The 20,942-nt window shown below is 45.7% G+C and overlaps 1 protein-coding gene across 1 annotated transcript in view; it reads left to right on the forward strand.

Moving 5' to 3' along the window:
• fbrsl1 (fibrosin-like 1) overlaps positions 1 to 20,942 on the forward strand; it is a 349,747-nt gene that overhangs the window by 297,001 nt on the left and 31,804 nt on the right. Inside the window, 1 exon segment of the mRNA XM_034150862.1 lies at positions 11,383 to 11,431. Within this exon segment, the coding sequence (XP_034006753.1) occupies positions 11,383 to 11,431 (49 nt within the window).

The raw sequence follows: 20,942 nt of genomic DNA on the forward strand, positions 1-20,942 counted from the left end.
TGCTCGTAAATCTGCTCTAGCAATGCAAACACATCAAAAATTAAATCCACCTCACCCCGCCCCTTCTCTTCTGTCCAGGGATTTGCGTTCAGATGGCTGCCAGATCAAATTCCTCCACAGGTGTTACATTATTTTCAGAGATAACAGCCGGTGGGTTTACACAAAGTTCACCAGGGCTCATAAAAAGAAGAACAGCTCACAAAATAGACAATTATAACACATTAGGGTGTTATTATTGTGTAATATAGTTGGCTCTGAGTGTTCAACAATAAGCTGAACTCCCCTTAAGGTTAATAAAACTGACCTCCAGTCAAGTATAACTCTGTATACATGACACCACAGCTATGATAGGTCGTCATAGGATTCATAAGTATTTCCCATACAGTAGTGACTGATCATTGTAATTGGAAACCAGCAGTAACACGGCTGTTGTCAAGGTCAGGTCACAGTGTGCTGTGCTAGAATGATGTTACACAGTAAGTGTGAAGTCTAAAGCCTAAGCTCCCTCTCACAAGGTCCCTGCAGTTGTCTCGTTGGCGTTAAACTATCTTGCTCTGGATTCCCTCGAGGTCCGCAGTTAGCTCGGCACTCCCTCCATCACCAAAGCTCCTGACATGTCATCATGGTTATTAATACACTCACATCTGTACTGTCACTGACAGATGACAGGAGACCTCAAGCTCTGTGCCATGTATCAAATAAACCTGTGCGGAGAGGGGCGTTGTGATTGGTTAAAGGGGCTTTTTGTAGTGTGTTATATAGGTTTTTGGTGCATGTAAATGGTCTGCAAATGCTAAAATTCCTGTGCTAACTCACCCCCACCCCGCCTGAAACCCCTCCATTGGACTCTTTTGTTTACTTCTGTGACATCACTATGTAATACACGCATTTCTATCGGCTAGTGTTCATACACATTGCACGTGATTGGCTAAGGGGTGTGTCATCTCTAAGTGGTTGAACAATCACAACAGAGCCGGCCAGCTAACCAATCAGAGCAGACTTCTCTGGTTTCAGACAGAGGGTGGAAAGAGGTGCTGCAGCACAGGCAGTATGAGAACAATAAAGAGCTTTTTGATCATTAAAGCGTGTAGACATTTCACAGTAGAGACACTACATACAAATATGAACCTGAAAATGAGCATAATATGTCCTCTTTGAAGAAAACCCTTTAGCATATTCATGTAGAGGAATAAATACGTCAATGAAAAGACAACATCAAAGTCTAAAGGATGCATTGCTGTGACAAATCAGTGGGTGTACTGTGGGCGGCTGGGGTCTTCGTTCTAAATTAAATTCCTGCTGCAACCTCAGAACTCAGCAGAACAGCATTAGCTTATATATAGCACGTAGCAAACACGTCCTCCGGTGGCAATCTCACCTCTCTGTGTTTGGTAATGAAATGAAAGTCTGTCGAATGTAAACAGCGCCCCCCAACAACCACCACTTTTAGTCTCCCTGGTTTATAAAGGGGCAGCTGAGGGGTGGAGGTATGTTTTGAAGGTGGCTGCCATGGCGTTGGGTGTCCATCCCTTGCAGCGAGGCCTCAGGGAGAAGCTTGGTTTACAGCTGCTGGGAACCTAAGGCCTGATGTCTGCATCAAAAGTAAATTCCACTTAACGTGCCACATCCCTTTCCAACATGACCCGGGGGCTTTGGAGGTCTGAGACTGCTTTATATAGTGCATGCCATGTTTGTTTTTGCTACCAGGGGGGGGGGGGGGGATAGGGTGCCTTAAATTGGCATGGGGATGGCGGTTGTGAGACTGATGGGACATTTGGCACTGCCCACATGTCCAGTGGCTGTTTTTGATCCGACTCTCATGTTTGCAGGAGATATCTGAGCAGGATGTCGAGATTTATTCCTAAATTCCCGTCGCCATATTTCAGCTGCTGTTGTAATTTTGTGAAGATAGTGTTACTGAAACATCAACTTCACAGCCGTCATCGGGGCTGCAGAGAGAGAAGCTGAAAGGTCAGGGGTCAGAGGCATGTAGTGTGTGCATGGTGTAGGGTTTGTGGGATGACTGGTGTGGAGGCTGGTTCCCGTGTGGCTTCTCTTTAACTCCCACTGGTATTAGAACCATTTTTATTTGTGTTAGAGGAGAGGTGATTCATATTACTGAAAATCACTGGCATACTACGGGTGAGATCTGCCTCTCGCTGCGCATTTTTTTCCTCTCATTAAAGGTGTCCGTGCCCAGAGGAGCGAACCAAAGCCTTCCACACATTTCCAAGTAGTGCCAGCTCTGCCTTTTTCTTCTTCTCCTTCTCCTTCTCTTTGTGCGCTGTCTCTCCCTGCAGAAGCAACTCGCTGTGTGTGGGTTGAGGCGAGGGAAAGGGTCACAGCTTTTTTTTATCGCTGCATTATTTAAGATCCTGTCGAGTTTGTTTTTTCTTTCCCCCTTTTAGCGAATTCATCCAAGTCAAGAAAGCACAGCACAATCTTGAGAGAGAGGAAGAAAGGAACATGTAAGTAGTGTAGCCTGCGGTGGGCTATGACTCACGTTGTTCAGATGGAGTGAAAAAACAACAGGTTCAATAGGAGGTTCTTTTGAGCTGTGCTTAAAGCCACCTTTCTCTTAACAAGCTGCAGTGAGAGGTGGTTTGCCTACCAAGCTTGCCTGCAGCTCTCCGCAGGGCGATTATGTCACGGCGGGCCAGTCAGAATGATGTGTATCTCTCTGTTAAGGCAGCTCTACTGCAGCAAAGGCTCTGACTAGGAATATTATTATTATCTCCAGGATCCTCTCCACAGCAACAACGGTGCCGCATTGTGAGAGCTCTGGAGAAAGCCGTTTTTCCTTTAAATAATCCGCCTGTCTGTTATCCTGCCTCTCAGACAATAACATCCAGAAAGGCTTTTTACTTCCAACCACCCACGCTGACAATGGGGTAAAGGGTTTACAACTAAAGGATGATGTTGATAAGAGGGACAGTAGGTTTTCCGTGACCCGTCCTATCACACGTCCTCAAGGGAGCTGGGATTTAGTTGTGGTTGTTGACCAGCCAATCAGGGAGCAGCGAGCCGTGTCTTAAAGGGCTATCTGGCATCTCGGCGACCCAGAAGCCTGGAGAGCCGGAGAATTCACCGGTGCTGTGATCTATATCAGGGGAGTAATGACAAACAACCCCCCTGATTCCACCGGGAGATTACCTGGGGGGTCTTATCGTTGCCGGCACACTGTGCGATTATGGCAAAAATCATAATGACGATTATTTTGGTCAATAATTGATATCACGATTATTAAATACGATTATTCATTGACTTTGAAAACATCCATTTGTTGAACTTTAAAACAAATACAAATAATAATTTGAACAGTATCTTATAACTGTGGATTACCCTGAACGTTATAATTCAACTGAAAAACTTGAAATAAATAATATCAAAATAATAAATACCAATAAACAAGATCAACAAATATTTTGGAGCGCACTTCCAAAAGCTACTAATCATATATAAATATGATAAATACAAATAAATGAGACCAAAATAAATTAGATCAAATATGTTGCACTGTCACAACCTAGCAAAGCAAAATAATTGTTTTATTCGATTATGTTGTTTTTGTAATTGTGGCAGGCCAAAATCGTAATTACGATTAATTGCACAGCCCTACGGCGCACAGTCGGACATTAAAAAAGGAAAGGAGGCCACGCCCTTTCCAAAGTCTGAGGCGAACACAGCCACCCATATCTCCTGCTGTAGTGTTTCCTTTATCTCTGTCTTTCCCCGGCACTATAGTCTCGTGCAGGAGTTAATCATAGTCCAACGTCTGTGCCACGCTGACCCTAATCTCACCCCTCAAACAGATACTTCTCTACTTCCCTATTCCCCTGACGAGGGAGAAGAGCCACGCATGCTTTTAAACCACTGAGCTGGGATCCGGTGTTGCATTAATTGAGTTAAATGGATTGCGATGGTGGAGATGATTTGTCTGTCGGCTTTTATTGCCGCAATTTAGACTGTGCCTCATTGCATTATGCCACTTAATGAGAGCCCTTCGCAGGCGTTTTGTCTCTGCTGGTATTAACATGCACAGGTTCACTTCACAGGAGAAAGTGGGGCCCCTAATTTCCTGCAAATGTTGGTCGATAATCAACTGAAAGCACTTCCTCTGACATTTAATAAATGGGCTTATTTTTATGCCGTACCTGTTTCCCATGTCCTCTTTGTTATAGTCTGTAATCTGTAGCGTTGGAATTGTGATTTGTGACCCCCCCCCCCCCCTCCAGTCAGCCCACCTTCATCCTTCATCCACCGGCCTTTTTCAGGGAGTGTGAGCAGGTCTGGATTGTCTCTGGTGAAATATGCCTTTTCCTTTTTCCTTCATTTCTCCTTATCTGGTTAGTGCTGGCTGTGGGCCTGCTGAGGCGTTGATTTGTGACCCTCTGTCTCTTTAATGCAATGCATGCCTCTGCCCTTCTCCCCACTGATGAAACAGGCCCCTGCATTCCCCTGATAGACTGCTAATTTGTATACTAAACTGACAGGCAGCCGTGATAAGGGCTAGCAACTGCTGCACAGCCAGGGCAGGGGAGGGAGGGAGGGGAGCGGTAAGCGAGACGAAGGGTAATATTTTACACAAAGCTCAAGCCTCCCTGCTCCTCTCTCGGCATTCATTTCCCTGCGTCTGTTGCTAGGGGGAGAGGGAGCAGTTGTCAGCCATGGCCCTGTGTCGCACACACACACATGCGGTTTACGTGCCTATGAAAATGGCACTCGGGGCTATGCAGAAAGAGGTGTGTGTGTGTGTGTGTGTGTGTGTGTGTGTGTGTGTGTGTGTGTGTGTGTGTGTGTGTGTGTGTGTGGTGTGTGTGTGTGGTGTGTGTGTGTGTGTGTGTGTGTGTGTGTGTGGTGTGTGGTGTGTGTGTGTGTGTGTGTGTGTGTGTGTGTGTGTGTGTGTGGGTGTGTGTGTGTGTGTGTGTGTGTGTGGTGCTGTGTGTGTGTGTGTGTGTGTGTGTGTGTGTGTGTGTGTGTGTGTGTGTGTGTGTGTCCACTCCATTCTACACAGTCACTATGGAATTCATTATCGTCTTAATGATGCTCCAGTCGAGGCGTCGGTTGACAGTTGCGTGGGAGGCCATTTTCCGTCCGTGTTGTATATGCCATGGCGCTCACTGGGGGTTTGCAGCCTCGCTGGCCCACACCTGTCTGACAAGCAGGCGAGTTGTGGTACAGCAGTGGGTGGGAATCTGAGGTAAGGTAGAAGCGAGGGAACGCTGCTGTGGCTTATAATAAACGACCGCCGGGGAGGTCATTAAGTTTCCAGAACGGCGCGAGGACAAACGCAGGAGATAATTAATTTAGTGCCTCCCGTTGCAGCCTGGGAGCTGTAGGCCCGCTGTGAATGCTATCGTTAAAGTAGCATTAGCGGGCATCTGGGGTGAAAGGGTGTGAGTTGTTGAAGTGGGTGCTAATAGAAGTGTTTATCAAAGCGGAGATACTCCCATGTGAACAGAGAATATCAAGCTCCTATTTAACTGATAGGTGTTTGTATCTTATCAGCACTGATAAGCTTCTTTATGTCACTGTTTAGAATCATTGTGTGACACAGAAAACAAACAAACTCAAACCAGGACTTCACATGAGAAACATTCAAGGCTTTCCTAACTATTGCAGTGTTGGCCAATCAGATCTTAGCTTTGGAGAGAAATATACTCTCATGACAAGAGAGGGAACTTGAGGTGACAGCAAATGGGAAATTGGAAGAGAGGGCAGTGAAGGAGGAAGTTGACAGTGATGGAACACCAAGCAGGGGAGCAAATTAAGTGTGTGTGTGTGTGTGTGTGTGTGTGTGTGTGTGTGTGTGTGTGTGTGTGTGTGTGTGTGTGTGTGTGTGTGTGTGTGTGTGTGTGTGTGTGTGTGTGTGTGTGTGTGTGTGTGTGTGTGTGTGTGTGTGTGTGTGTGTGTGTGTGTGTGTGTGTGTGTGTGTGTGTGTGTGTGTGTGTGAAAAAAATGTACTTTACTCTATGTACTTCCCTACACTTCAGAAGCATTGTACTTCTTACTGAAATACTTATTTGCAGTGTTGGAAGTACATTTAATCAAGTACTGTACTTAAGTTATTATTGCTACTATTACTAACATCTGAGTACTATATGACATTTCTTTTGATATTTAAAGTACATGTTGCTGATACTTTTGGACTTTTACTTAAGCAACATTTGGAAAATATGACTTTTACTTGTAATTGAGTATTTTAAGACCATAGTATTCCTACTTTTACTTAAAGGTGAGGTAGGTAAGTTTGAGAAACCGGCTCGAGATACACTTTTTGTTATATTCCATGGAATGCTCTTAACATCCCGATAGCAATGAATATTTTAAGTGCTTTGACGAAAAATCCATTAAAAAATTTCATCTGTGGAAGCTGTAGTACTGTAAAAAGCACGACCAATCATCTGAGCCGGCCCGGCTAAAATAACTGGATGGCCTACCTGCCTGTCAGCCTTCCATCTGTGCACAAACTTATCCCGTGCCCTCATTGGTCATGTGCGCGTTCGTGTGTGTTGGAGGAGGGGCTCTGTAAGGAAGTGGCAGATTTTCTCCGGTTGTGTATTTTCAAATTCTAGCGCACTCGAGCTGGTTTCTCCAAAATGACCTACCCCACCAAAGTATCTGAATACTAGACTGATCATCCATGCGAGGTTATGTGCCCTTCTTTTTCTCACTCTCTTGTTATGTCATGCTACCTGATAAGTAATGTAATGCCATGTTCCTGCCCATTACGACAGCACCGAGGAGCCCTGTACTTTTAAACAAGACCATGGAGTGTCTTTGCGTACACTATAGGACATTTAACCCACTTATACAGCTGCACCACAGTGTGTTGTGGCTGATCCTTCGCTCTATTATGATTACCCACTTGCACAACATGCTCTAAGCTACAGCTGATTGTCCCCTGATTGATTATTTTTCATACTGCCTCTTTAAACTGGTTTGGATATTGAGCTGCTCATCTTTCCATGTGAGGAAAAATGATTTAAAAAAAGCCTGTTGTTTGGTGTTTGGTTTGTGGTATATATAAGTGTTGAGATAAGCTTCTTTACCACTTGTCCTACAACAGTCTGTCGAGAACATAGCATGTGCCAAATTGCTCAGAACTAAATTGTAATTATAGTCTTTGCAGGCATGAGCCCACAACAAAGACTTCTAACAGGTTTCTTTGTTTTCACGCCACAGCTGTTGTGATAGCGCCGCCAGCCTGTGTGAAAACGATATCTCCACCGTGAGGAATGGCTCTACCTGCTTTACTGAGATGTGGAGGGGGGGGGGGGGGGGGGGGGGGGGGGGGGGAGACCATTAGGAATTTGCTTTTATTTAGTCTGGCTTTACCCAACCTCTGGCTGTACGGTTTCTTCCAGTTTGGAAATAACTCGCTCAGCTCAGAGGAATGCGGGGCATGCAATGGGAGCTCAGATCATCAGATCAAAGGTAGATGGACGGCCCGGGGATCGTTTGATATAAAGCAGGAGGTTCGGGGGGGGGGGGGGAGAAATTGGTCTCTCAGCAGTCTTTACTAAATGAGGTTAATTGAATCTGGGTAATAGCTGACCTTCCTGTCTCGGTGAAATCACAGCCTTAACTGATCAATGCCTTTCATAAATGTGTGCCTGAAGGTCATTCAGTTGATTAGCCCCCCCCCCCCACCACCACCCCCCCCTGCCTCCCTCAGTCGGCCCATTGTGCTTAAATTAACAGCGAAACACTTTTTAAAAAAAGTGCAATTAAGCTTGTCTCCGATTTTCGAAAATTAATTAGCTTGCTGTGTTGTTAACTAAAAGCGATGTGGACATGGAAAATGTGCAAAGCCCCCCCCCCACCCCCTTTGCTTCTTTGCTGTGACAGCAAATGCATTTAGCCTCGCAGTAAATGTCTCACTTATGGCGAGGGTTTCTGCCTCTGCTCTCGCTCTGCGGCTCGGCTATTATCTGGAGATTTATGCAGCCAATAAGTCATTGGTGTTCAGGGAAGTTGGGGACTTTTTAAAACAAACAGCAGTGTAATTTGTAATTTGGCATTCCCTAAATCTAGGAATTATGGTTGTGCATGTGGCTCTTTGGGGAGTTAGCACGCTAATGGCGGGTTTACTGGCCCGGCTCCCTCCCTGGCCTCCTTCTTTCTCCTTCTCCCCCTCATTCCTTTTACGCCTGCCGAGGAAACGGAAGGATTTCACAGCTGCTGAGAGCCGGGCCCCCGGCTGGGCCCTATGACCTCCTTCTTGCTTTTTTCCCCCTCCCTCAGTCTCACTCCCTTTTCTCTGCCTCTCTCCAGCAGTCTCTTTCCTCAGGGAGCTCTTGTGTGGCTCAGAGGAAGCTGAATCATAAAGCATGGCTAATGAATAGAATAGGGAAGGCGAAGCGTCGGCCTGCTGACGGCCCTCCAGAGAGGAAGCCGGGCCCCTGAAGCCCCAGGCTCAGATAGCAGACGGCCCCCTCAAAGGTCAGGCTTCCTGCGGCCCGCTCCAAGGGCTTTTGGCTCCCAGGCAATGTGGCTTGAATTTCCCCCATTCTTTTTTTTTGAAATGGTTAAAATTCCCTGTTTACTTTGGAAAACCTGGCCTTTGGTCCTCTCTTTTTTCTCTTTATATATATTTTCCCTCTGTCTCATCTTTCCTTGTCTGTTTTTAATGGCAGCCAGGGTTGCCTCAACAAAGAGAGTGTGAAGAATTTGTTATACATGACCTCTGCGCACCACGACCGCAGGCTAACAGACTGCCAGCAGCACAGCCCCGTGAAAAAATGTCAACTTGACCAGCGCAACCCAAAAGGTTCCAGAAAAACATCAGCGAGCCAAATCAGGGCTCTGCTTTGACATGCCTTTTTAAGAAGTGCTTTTGTAAGCCGGCCTTGTAATTGTGGATTATAGGACTGAGTCATGCAGACTTGGCAGGTGCAAGACACAGCATTAAAACCTAAATATCGGGTGCTGATGTTTCTTGGAATATGTTTGGAATATAAAACAACTCACTGCACACTGGAAATAGCCAGAAAAAGGAATAAGGACAACCTGGCACATGATAAACAGCATTTTCTGTTCTCTTTCTCAGGAACGTTATGTCTGCCTCGCTCTCTGGATAACCGCTCTGGTCATAACAATTGTTTTACCCGTTGTAGTGAGTTATGGCGTGACCTACCCTGTCTTTTTCTTGCTTTCGTGACCCCGTGCCACTCTAAGCAAGTCCCCGAGCCAGCTCCCGTGTCCATTTGACAAGCTTCATTTCATTCTGAGCCCATATTCGTCTTCCAGGGCCTCCGGGGCCATGATTCAGGGCTGAGGTTGTGCCGCTGCATTGCCGGGGCTTCGGTACTGGAGCGTTTAATGTCGTCCAAAGCTAACAAAGAGCCTGTGTTGCTGCCTGACGCCCTGGTTCTGGGAGACTGAAACGGGGCAATGCACAACACTCTGTATTTCCTCTAAAGTCATTTGCCTCGTCTACTGTAAGCGGAAACAGGAAACATCTCCATTCAGTCAAGTCTTCGCCCTCCATTTAATGTTCCACTTATCAAGACACAGCTAAGGAGGTGTTATTGACCTCTTCTGACATTAGCATCGGGCTACTTAACTACATCAAACACTTTGGTTGAGCATTCTTTAAATAAATACTAGTATTTACATGGTTGCAGCTGTTAATGCTCACTCTTAAAGGTCTTCAGAAGCTGTGGTGAGGTGTTAATATGAACCAATATTTATTTAAAGGGGCCCTATTTTTTACATTTGCAGGTTCATATTTGTATCTTGTGTCTCTACTGTGACATGTCTCAATGCTTCAATGTTCACAAATTATTTTTCTCATACTGCCTGTGCTGCAGCACCTATTTTCACCCTCTGTCTGAAACCAGAGCCCTCTGATTGGTTAGCTGGCCGGCTCTGTTGTGATTGGTTAATTTTGTGTGGGAGGAAAACTCCCTCTGGAGGTAGCACAGTGAATGTAGCCTTTGCAGACCATTTACATGCACCAAAACCTACAGTAGGGAAACCAAGAAAGCTTTATAGGGCCCCTTTAAGTGTAGTTTTAAAATCTGGTTTATATCTTTCCATAATAGTCTGCAGAATCCTTCATGTTTTTAGTAAACATACATGGTTGCGTCTGCCTTGCTCTCTACAGTTATGTCTTCTACCTTTATTTGTGTACGGCTGCAGTGGGAATAAAGCGAATTGTTGAAGGAATCAGGCAAAAAAAACATTGGAATTGGGAGGTCTTGGAAAGAAGAGGACGTCCTCAAAACACTTGTGAAGAACTAACACGCATGCCAAGGACAGCCATCTGTGTTTACAAAATGATTTGTGTTTCTCTTTTTGTCTCTGTCGCTCTCGCACTCACTCTGATTCACTGTTCATTCTTTACATATGCTCCCTTTGTGCCGCGTAAAACACAAGCATGGCAGTTAAGGACACTCGGGCCCTTTGGGTGGAACATATGCTCGGCTCTTGTAGCATTTTACAAGTGCGCGGATGAGAATATCTAAAGCAAAGGAAAAATAAAATCTTGGCTTTAAACAACACCCCTATATGGGCTGATATTACTGGATTTCTAATATTAATATTATCGTCCAGACACATGGATTTTTTTGCACAATACCAGGTTTTGTGTGGATTAACTGCTTTTCGCTCAGTGTTTAAACATTTCCCGTCTGGCCTCGGAACATGTGTAAAAATGTATGCAGTGTTTTGATTGAAATGGTGCTTGCCAGAATCATATTCATATGAAGCAGAGAGGAAAATACCTCGCAGTGTTTAGTCTACAAGTCTCCACTATCACCTCACAGCGAGATGCCTTTCTGCCTTCACGTCCATTCGACTGAGGTCCATCAGATCCGCTGTCAGTCACACATCTGTAACAACTGCTTTGACCCAATAACTGCTCGTGTTGTTGACGGGTTATCTGTTTACTCCCAGAATGAGCTGATATTGTCTTTGATATTGAATCTGTGAAATAAGGATATTGCTTTCGGAGTAGAACCACATTCTATTCATGAGATGTGTTATTCCATTCAAAATATATTTCAGAACAAAATGTGATTTTCTGAGCGTGCGTGCAGGAGCCTTTGTGCTCTAATGCTGCATAGCCACCTTACTGACTTCCTCGTCTTTGGAGGGTTTTCAGGTGGCACAACAGTGCCACCTAATGTTACCTCGACAGGAAAGAGCCAGACAGGGACCGTCGGGTACAGAGGGAACTCTTCTTCTTGGCTGAATGGAGTATTTTGATTGAATGTATGATGATATCTGTGGCAGCTGGCCTTCTCCTCCATGCACTAATGGCCACGTTTGGATCCGAATAAGGCTTTTAATGGCAGACAGAAATGATTTTGATACGTAATAGTATGAGTTTAAATTGGACAAATCCACTAAATGTCTGCCTTCTTGTTTTTCCAGGTGTCTGATGTAGGATCGGAGAAGCTCTTTTCCCCCACCACACCCAAAGGTAAGACCCCGCTCTGTTTTCTCCATTCCCCCTTTCAGTCTTTACCTCATTCAAACAACAACTGGGTTTCTCTCCCCAAATCTCCCCCGTCTAATCCTGCAGCTTCCATTCAGATTTAAATGTCAGCAGACATAAACAAGGTCTGCTGACGACATATGCATACATTTTTGCCTGAGCGCAGAGTGGCATTTCTTGGACGACCCCGCCAAAGGCTTAGCCCTCCTACATATTGGTTCATTAGAGGGGATTTAGAGCCTCCCTGCCACATGCTCCCACAAATGGGAACTTCCCTCAGGCAATACAAGCTCTCTGACAGCAGGCCTGGACCATAATGGATGCCAAAGGAAAGAAAGAGCTTTGTCAGCCCCCCAGACAACACACAAGTCTCATGTGTGTGTTAACACATGCACACATGTGGATTATAAGGCTTTTGCTTTTGTAGGTTCATGCGTGATCTCAAGTGGCCATCAGACTGCACACATGTGTCTGTGTGTACAATGCAGGCATAGCATGTCTGCACCTGTATACTGAGTACATGTAATGATGCTTGCCGGGTCAGAGCAGGGAGAGAGGTGTCAAGTTGTGGATGCAGGGAGGGAGGAGAGGCGTGATCAGCGACTAGTGACAGAGAGCAGCATGCAGACCCCGTCCCCCCCCCAGGGCAGGAAGCAGGGAGAGGGCCATTAACACAGGCAGAGGGAGAAGGAGGTGCAAAGGCAGAACACTGTAAACCATGGACATGTTAGGGGGGTTAGGGGGGGGGGGGGGAGACATCTGCAGGACATACTGGAAAAATATGATCTTGCCTCAAATGGACTAATACAAAATAGTAATAAACAACTCGGATGTCAAATAGAAATATTTTCTCTTGCTTACTATTTTATATGGCCAATGTTTGTTGAATATATGTTGAAAATGTTGAGTATTCGGTTATGTTAAGTCTTGACAAAGGTAGCAATCATTGACAAACTAACGATAAAGAGTATACTGTACATATGACAGTGGTAAATACTGTTTTCTTTGTTGTTGTAAAAGAAGGCTGTTTACCAATCTTGTTTTGTTTGTATGACAATGTTTTTACCAGACATATTTGTAGTATTGGCATTAAATCTACTTCCTGCTTCTCTGTACTCACAAATATGTCTTTGTTTACCTCCATTTCAACTCATTAGAACATCCCCTTTTAAAGCTAGTTTCCCTCTCAGCAACATAGGAACGTGTGGCTTGGTTGAGCACAGTAGCTCTGACTGCTAAGTAGAACAGCATGGCGGACACAGAGCAGAGAAACAGGCCTGTCGGCTGTGTGATGCAGACGACCTGTGACCAGCGTCTGCCTCGCAAAACCCGCGTTCACAATGACTTTTGAGTCTTGCATGGTTTAGAAAACAACTAGACCGCGTCAGACTCCATCTCTCCTGCACCGGTACTGCTGTTGTCAGCTGTCAGCGGGTTATTTCCCCTGCATGCCCGTACAGAACAAGGCTGCCTGTAAACACAGCACAGCTAGTCCAGGCACATAACACAGCCTCCGTCTCTTACACGTCTCCAAAACTCTCTTCCCCTGTCTGCTGGCGCACTCTGTGGATCATGCTAATGTGCGCCGAGGCCTGAGGATTAGGACCCTGGAATTACATCCTCACAATCCAATCAAGAGTTTCACCTGATTGTCACACAGATCAACCAGATCCGGTTTGGGGGTGATGTGTACGAATGGTCACCAGATTAGAATTAGGGGGTTATAAAGGGTGAGGCAGCAGAGAAATCAGCAGTGTGATGAAGTGATTTGGTAAAGATGCCACCAGCCCGCTTTCTCGCCTCCCATTCCAATGTTGTTGTTTGTAGCTGTAATGGATTCTAGGACAGTGTTTGTTTTTGGCCTAGACTGTTTTTTTTTCTGTGTGTGTGTGTGTGTGTGTGATACAAAGTAGCCCACGGGCTGTTTTCCTCTGGTTTAGAATGCGGCGTATGTGTCCCATTACCGTTCTCGCTCGCGGTCCTGTGGGACCAATGAAAGGCTTTCCTCTGATCAGCAGGCCTGTCGAGCTGTTGGCTGCTAGACTCTCTAACAGATGCACACACACACACACACACACACGCACGTTATGGCACACATAAATATATAATGCTGCAATGATGTTAAGCTTGTACATTTCTCTAGGTAATGAGTGTTACTCTTCCTTGTTTTCGGCATCGTGCTCCGTCCCTGAACTTTATTTCCGTGAGCAGTTACGGGTACAAGCGGGTTGAGGTTAAGTCCAAATTGCACACAGGCCCGCAGTCTGTCATGCTAATGAAACGGTTCAGGGTTAATAGAGGAGAGGAAACACCAACATAGTAATCAGTGAAGGCAGAGCGCTGTAATTACGCACACAGAACATGGTTTTGGGCAAAACCCAGACACCATTGCCTTCTTTCTCTCCTGTTTACTTTTCGTCATCTCGACATCGCAAGCAAACAGTGCAGATTATACAAGTTAATAGTGTCTGTAATAACACAGCATACACTGCAGTACTCTTTGGATGTTGCACTAGTTCTGCTAAATGTCTGTGTGTGTTGGTGGTTTGGAGGAAGGCACAGCAGAGGGCAAGCGTTATCTAACAGCTATCGTTTTTTTTGTTTATTTCCTGTCTTAAACCTCCTGCAATTATTGATTTCCTGGAGGATGGCATGTTTAAGTAAAGGCGCTGGGAAGACTTGTGCTCCACTCTGGGCTTCTCTTATTGAATTGCAGGTCAGAGTTGACTGTTGTCACTTGCTTGAAGGCGAACGAGGAGCTAAATGTAGCTGCTGAGCATGCACAGGGCACCTCCACAGAGCTCAGAGAAACACTTCACTCGGTAGGCCTTCTTAGAACATTTCACTATGCTGCGCCTATGGAAGTGGTGGGGAGTTATCACCGAGCTGTCAGCGGCTGGAAATATCTCTGAAGAGCACTTTGGAATCTGCAGTCAGTATGTTGAATGTTGTACAGTATCTGTGGGTTTAAGAGCGTGAGTATATTGTTCTCTCTGAGCCTGGTTTCCTACCTGCCGTGGTGTGGCGGTAAACCCCGTGAAGTGTGCGGTCCACCAGACAAACCCGGGGCATCTTGGGATAGCAGGAGAAAAGATTGGTCGAAAACCCATTTCTGAAGTGGATTTGTGCCCCTTGTAATCCTGATTAATTTTGACCCGTTGTGCTCATTTTAAACAGAGCATTACAGTAAGCGTGAACACAGCGAGCTCCGGGGCGAAACCAGGAGCTTAGCGGCTTTGGGAGGCTTAGCTGCAGATGGCATTTTAAGCCGGACTTAATAAATTGTTTCCATTAAACTTACCGGCCCACACATACTGGATTAGACCAGTGGAACAAAGGGAGGAGAGAGCGTGCAGACGAAGAAGCAGAAGCACACACACACACACACACACACACACACACACACACACACACACACGGCCATCATGCACATCTGACTCTGTTAGCATCTCTCTGAGGCCACATGAAAGGTGAAGACAGGGGAGATGGAAGCTTTTTTGACATGAATGCAAAATCCTCTCACGTTAGATCTCGTGCTCGTCAGGGATGTTGGAGCAATTTGCTTAATTGACGCAGAAGTAAACAAACAAACAAAAATTGCATAAACCATTTAGCTCGGCAGTGGATTTAGGGCTTATCCTCTAACTGTTTATATATAAACACATTACCAATGCTGTAGCTTAAGGATTTAGGATCTGCCCGTACCCTTGTTTGTTTGTTGTTTCTTTAGAGCCCTTTTTCTCATATATCAATCTTCCATTCTGGGAAATCAATTCCTTATGGTAAAACCCCGCCTCTCACCTCTCCTATCCTCAACCCGCCGTACCTCCTTCTCCCATTGGCTCATGGCTCGCTCCCTAAGCTCTCATTATGTGCTACACAGTCCAGGGTCCCTGTGTCGAATCGCTAATCAACCCCCCTGTCTGCAGACCTGCTCTCTCAATAGGTGCTGAGTGGCCTTTGTTCCGCCACTGCTGTTTGCTGCACGTCAATAAAATAGCTATGGCCTCCTCCTCCTCCTCCTGCTCCTCCTCCTCCTCCTCCTCTTCTGTTACCTGGGCCAGCCTTAGCTACAGCCCTGCTGCAGTGCAAGCTTACAGAAAGTGAATCGCAGTCCCACCTGCTGGATTCTGAATGCCAGAGAAGGACGGTGATTTGAGAGGGAGCGGCAAGGTCAGGGGCGGGGGGGGATTGAGGGCGTCTCAGCCATAGTGAAGTAGATGAGAGAGCGTGTTTGTATTCGGCCGGGCAGCTCTCCTCTGGCCAGGGCTGTGTAATGTATCACCGACCTGGACTGTTCGCAGCCTCTCACCCATTAAATAATGAATGGAGGTTGACCCTCTGACCAACTAATCAGCTTTTCAGCGCCGCTGAATCAGGATTGAGTGGAGGTAGATGGAGTGTGTGTGTGTCTGGCTGGCTGGATGACTGGAGGGCAGACATGTTGTTGGAAAAACACGAGGGCTGCTGCGCAAAGGCTTCCCACAGCCAGATTAGCAAACGCTGGAATTGAAAGCAGCCATCACCGCTGAGGAATCCAAGCCTGGTCGAGGCTCGCCTCTATCCTGACTCTTGATTCGTCTGACAAAGTCCAGGCAGCTCGCAGGACATGCTTTCTTTATCAAGAAGACAGATGTTTCTGTATTGACGTAGCACTTATGGTGGTGTTAGGGCACTGTGAGAGTCACACTACTGTATGTGCAAAAGGGAGATAGAGGTTTAGGATGCATACAATAAACCTCTTGACTCACATCTATTGTTACTGAGCTTCAACAGCAGCTCATACGTTTATTTAGATATGAATGGGGCCCTAATATTCTCTCTTTCAGGTTTATATTTTTATTTTGTGCCTCTGCTGTGATATGTCTGTCAAAAAGCTCTTTATTTCCTGTGCTGCAGCACCTCTTTTCACCCTCTGTCTGAAACCAGAGCCCAGTCTGCTTTGATTGGTTAGCTGGCCGGCTCTGTTGTGATTGGTCAACCGCTAAGAGATGTCCCGCCCCTTAGCCTATCCAAACAATGTGTTGGAGCGCTAGCCAATAGAAGCGCGATCTTTACGTAGTGATGTCACTATTTTCCGGAAAATAAACAAAAGCCTCGTTCAAACGGGAGAAGCTGCTAGCAAAGAACAGAATGGGCTACAGTAGCTAACACTCAGTTCAGGGAGAGAAATACTTGGGAGCTAACCAAAGAATAATGTCTTGTTTCTTTATTAATCTCTGGGTTATTACTGTTCACAGACACAGGGCAGTTTGTGAGCTTGGTGATTTGTTTTGGGAGGAAAAGGCTGATATGAATGCTCCCTTTATTGATAGTGCTAATGCTGTTTGTGCAGCCATCCCTGTCGGAGAGATGAAAATAAATAGGGGGAGCTCGGCGGAGATAAGACACGTGTTTAATTATTAATTGAGCCATTACTGACAGAGATTGCCTTTTTTGATTTAAAGCAGTAAGGCCTGCTTCAGGGACAGAAAAAGCAATTACAGAATTCCCAGCTTGCACCACCGCTGCTCATCGTTCTCGGAGTGAGAGGAGACAAAACACTCCCACACAAACACACACACACTCACACACACACACACACACACACACACACTCACACACACACACTCACACACATCCATTTTACACTGCGGTGTTTCATAAATTATTTTAATTCTTCTTCAATATTTATAGTGTTTTAAATTACGATTACACCGTCATGTAGTATTTATGTAGAGTGGCAGCCAGTCAAAGAGACCACATTACCCACAATCCCCTCCATGGCCTAGCACCTGGAAAAACTGACTGAAGGGAATTGTTTGGTTTTGCATGATTCAGGAAGTATCGTGACACTGCACCGGCTCTTAAATACCGCCTGTTTTTAAAGCCTGATTTCCAATTCATGGCAATTAGCTGGCTTGTAAAATCATTGCTGATATGTCATACTATCCCGATGTGCACTTTGTGGCCCCTGTAGAGCACTATTACGTCCATTAGAAGAGTGCAGAGTGCCCAGTGTGCATGAAATATTAACGTAGCCCCTGTTAGAGTATCGGGTCACTGCCTGTTGAGCTTTAACCGTGAAACAGTCAGTGATTTTGTCCCTCTTGTCCCTGTCAGGACGCCTGACACCTGTCACTCAGTCCTATCAGCGCCTGTCATCTGCCATCCCAGGTGGTGATCTCCTATCGTGACAGAAAATGGGCGTCACACTGAAGGCTGTGTGATTAGGCTCCATTGTGTGCGGCTGCTGTGTTCATTGACTGAATATGGATCCAGCTTTAGCTGTGCAGAGGGAGCAATTACAGAATCACTAAAGGCCATGAGGGGGGTTTGAGGATAAGTTGTCAGGGGCATGACCAGCATTTTGGCTGCTGCACTTTAACCATACATCTTCAGCGTATTGGATGGAGGAAAAGTGAATATACTGAATCACTTTAGCAGTAAACTGTGAACTCAAAGCCATCTCAACAGAGGCCAGCGCTCCCCTGAGGCTTTCACTTCTGTCTTTTCAGGTCAGGTTAAATGATAAAATGCCATCTCACTGCCATCCAGGCCTCTCCACGCACATGATTCCCCTCACCTCGGCTTACACACCAGCAGCAGGGTTGCACGCAATGCCAACAAAAAAGCACATGTGCATTCATGCTGTGGCTTTGACCCAGAGCTGACACTTTCTATTACATTTCTATTAAAGCAGCAAGCTCAAAGCAGAGAGAAGGATGTGGAAATCAGGTTTGAGTTTCACCTTCATTCAGATCAAATGAAAGGATATGATGGGTTTTTATGCTAAGCTGAGCATGCAGAGGAACGTTAATTCAATAATGTACTATTATAAGCAAACTGCTTCTTAGCAGTGTGTGTGTTCGGGTTCCTTCTTAACTATACACCAAGGTCTTAAAGAGGTTTTCTCTCTCCTATATTGTGTGTTTGTGCAATCTGCAAAGGCTAAGTTCAGTACCAATCACAACAGAGCCGGCCAGCTAGCCAATCAGAGCAGACTGGGCTCTGGTTTCAGACAGAGGGTGAAAAGAGGTGCTGCAGCACAGGCAGTATGAGAGAAATAAAGAGCTTTTTGATCATTAAAGCATGGAGACATGTCCCAGTAGAGACACAACATACTGATATACACCTGAACATCAGCAGGAGAGGACTCTTTAAAGTAGAGACACTACATACTGATATACACCTGAACATCAGCAGGAGAGGACTCTTTAAAGTAGAGACACTACATACTGATATACACCTGAACATCAGCAGGAGAGGACTCTTTAAAGTAGAGACACTACATACTGATATACACCTGAACATCAGCAGGAGAGGACTCTTTAAAGTAGAGACACTACATACTGATATACACCTGAACATCAGCAGGAGAGGACTCTTTAAAGTAGAGACACTACATACTGATATACACCTGAACATCAGCAGGAGAGGACTCTTTAAAGTAGAGACACTACATACTGATATACACCTGAACATCATCAGGAGAGGACTCTTTAAAGTAGAGACACTACATACTGATATACACCTGAACATCAGCAGGAGAGGACTCTTTAAAGTAGAGACACTACATACTGATATACATCTGAACATCAGCAGGAGAGGACTCTTTAAAGTAGAGACACTACATACTGATATACACCTGAAAATGTGCATAATGGGGCCCCTTTAAAGGTGAGTGAGAAGTGTGGAGCCCCTGCAGTTAGCTGACCAACTTATAAAACCCAGAGTGACTCCCATCTCAACAGGGAAGCTGGCTAAAAAGGTTTCAGGCTCCTTTTTGTTGTTTGTGGTTTTTAAGAGAGGATAAGGGGAAGAATTTAGACGGACGACTCTAGAGAGCAGTGCCTCTCATCACATCTTCTGTCTAATCTTAATCCCCTTCCTCCTCCTCCTCCGATGGAGACGCAGCCAGCTGCAGCGTGGAAGGCATTTTCATTGTTTACTTGCGAGAATACATGACCAGCGTCTTATCACTGCTGTCAGGCCTGAAATGTAAAGCGTGTCGCCTGTGATCACTTGCAGGTTTTCTTGTTTGTAATCCTTTATTCCAAGCTCCAGTCAGTCTGGCAGAGAGAGTGGGTTTCCCCCCCCCCCCCCCCCCCCCCCCCCGCCCCGCATTTGTTTGAAGATCCCAGTTCCCCGCTATGTGCATTTTAAGCTCATCTGTGTTGAGTAGTTTGGAGCCAATGTTGTTTGCAGATGAGGCTGTAACGCTCATTGACAAAGCCAGATGGTAGGCGATAGTGGCCAAACACGACACTTGGATAATGTACAATCGTTGGCAGGCGGACAGTCGTCAGCCTAGATGGATATTACAAAACATGCTTGTAATGGATTGGACATTTTGGGAAGCGCTTCACACAAGCTTGTAAAGATGGAAAGAAACCCAGCGCCAGGAACAGAGCGGATGTAAAAAATGCTTCAGATTCCATGACGGACAAGGACGTCCATGCATTAGAAGAATGTGCCAGAGAGGATTGTGGGGAGAAAGGAGATGAACCCGGGGGAAACGAGATCCCCAATCAAACCGAAATATCAGTCTACCATATGAAGTGTTTTCCAAGTATTTTCAGATGGGTGGTCCATTTATAGTGTTTTTTCAGTATTTCTGAGCTGCATACTTTTCCAGCCCCAGCATATCAGCGGCCATGTTTCTGTCAGTGTCTTATCATAGCCACTCAATCTAAAAGCAATACTTTGGGCTTGGACAGCATGTTTGGCAGAGTTTGTGATCGAGCCTTGACCTTGGTGAGAGCAGTAACCTGACCCACACGGCTGAGAAACTGCCGGTGTTCTGTATTTCAGTAAAGACGAGTAGTGCTATTAATCGTCCCACTGTTTGTTAACACACAGGCAGTAATTTGTGTGGTGGCCTGCATTTTGGATATTTCATGGGGGGGGGGGGGGGGGGGGGGGGGGGGGGGAAAGGGAAATGCACAGTGTGGTCTCTTCCAATACTCAAGCGGTCATCTGTTTGGCTGTTGTTTTTGGCTACCGGTGAATTCCCTGCGCTGGGCCCTGGTGGCGGGGGCCCCTAATGGCCTCTGACTGGCTGTAAAACCCCTTTCAGCAGAGCATGGCTGTTGGGTTAGCGCTGCTGTGTTGAGAGGTGAGCAGCAGGGCTGGGATTTCAATGCTGTTTGCTTTGGGAAGGAGCCTGAGAAATTGCTCCAATGCCACATGACCCATGGATCATAGTATAGTGGTGCAGGAATGGGTCGACCCAAATGAGTTAGCATTTTACTGTTTTTTGAATGTGTTTTTAGTTAGATGCCTGAAATAAGGTCTTAAGAGATTTTCACGTTTTGTTCTACAAAATAAAACACGCCAGTCAATAACCCACTGGTTGAATTTTCTAAGCTTGTATATGTCATAAAAACGTTTGTTGTTCAAGTGGCTTAATGAGACTAATAAACATAATCAAGCTTAATATTTGCCACTTAGGTGATGTGAAGTCATGTGATCATGCTAATGCTCCTTCATAGCCTAACGTGAGCTTGTTTATTAA

Source organism: Trematomus bernacchii, unplaced genomic scaffold (assembly GCF_902827165.1).
Source record: "Trematomus bernacchii unplaced genomic scaffold, fTreBer1.1, whole genome shotgun sequence".
In the NCBI taxonomy this organism is placed as follows: domain Eukaryota; kingdom Metazoa; phylum Chordata; class Actinopteri; order Perciformes; family Nototheniidae; genus Trematomus; species Trematomus bernacchii.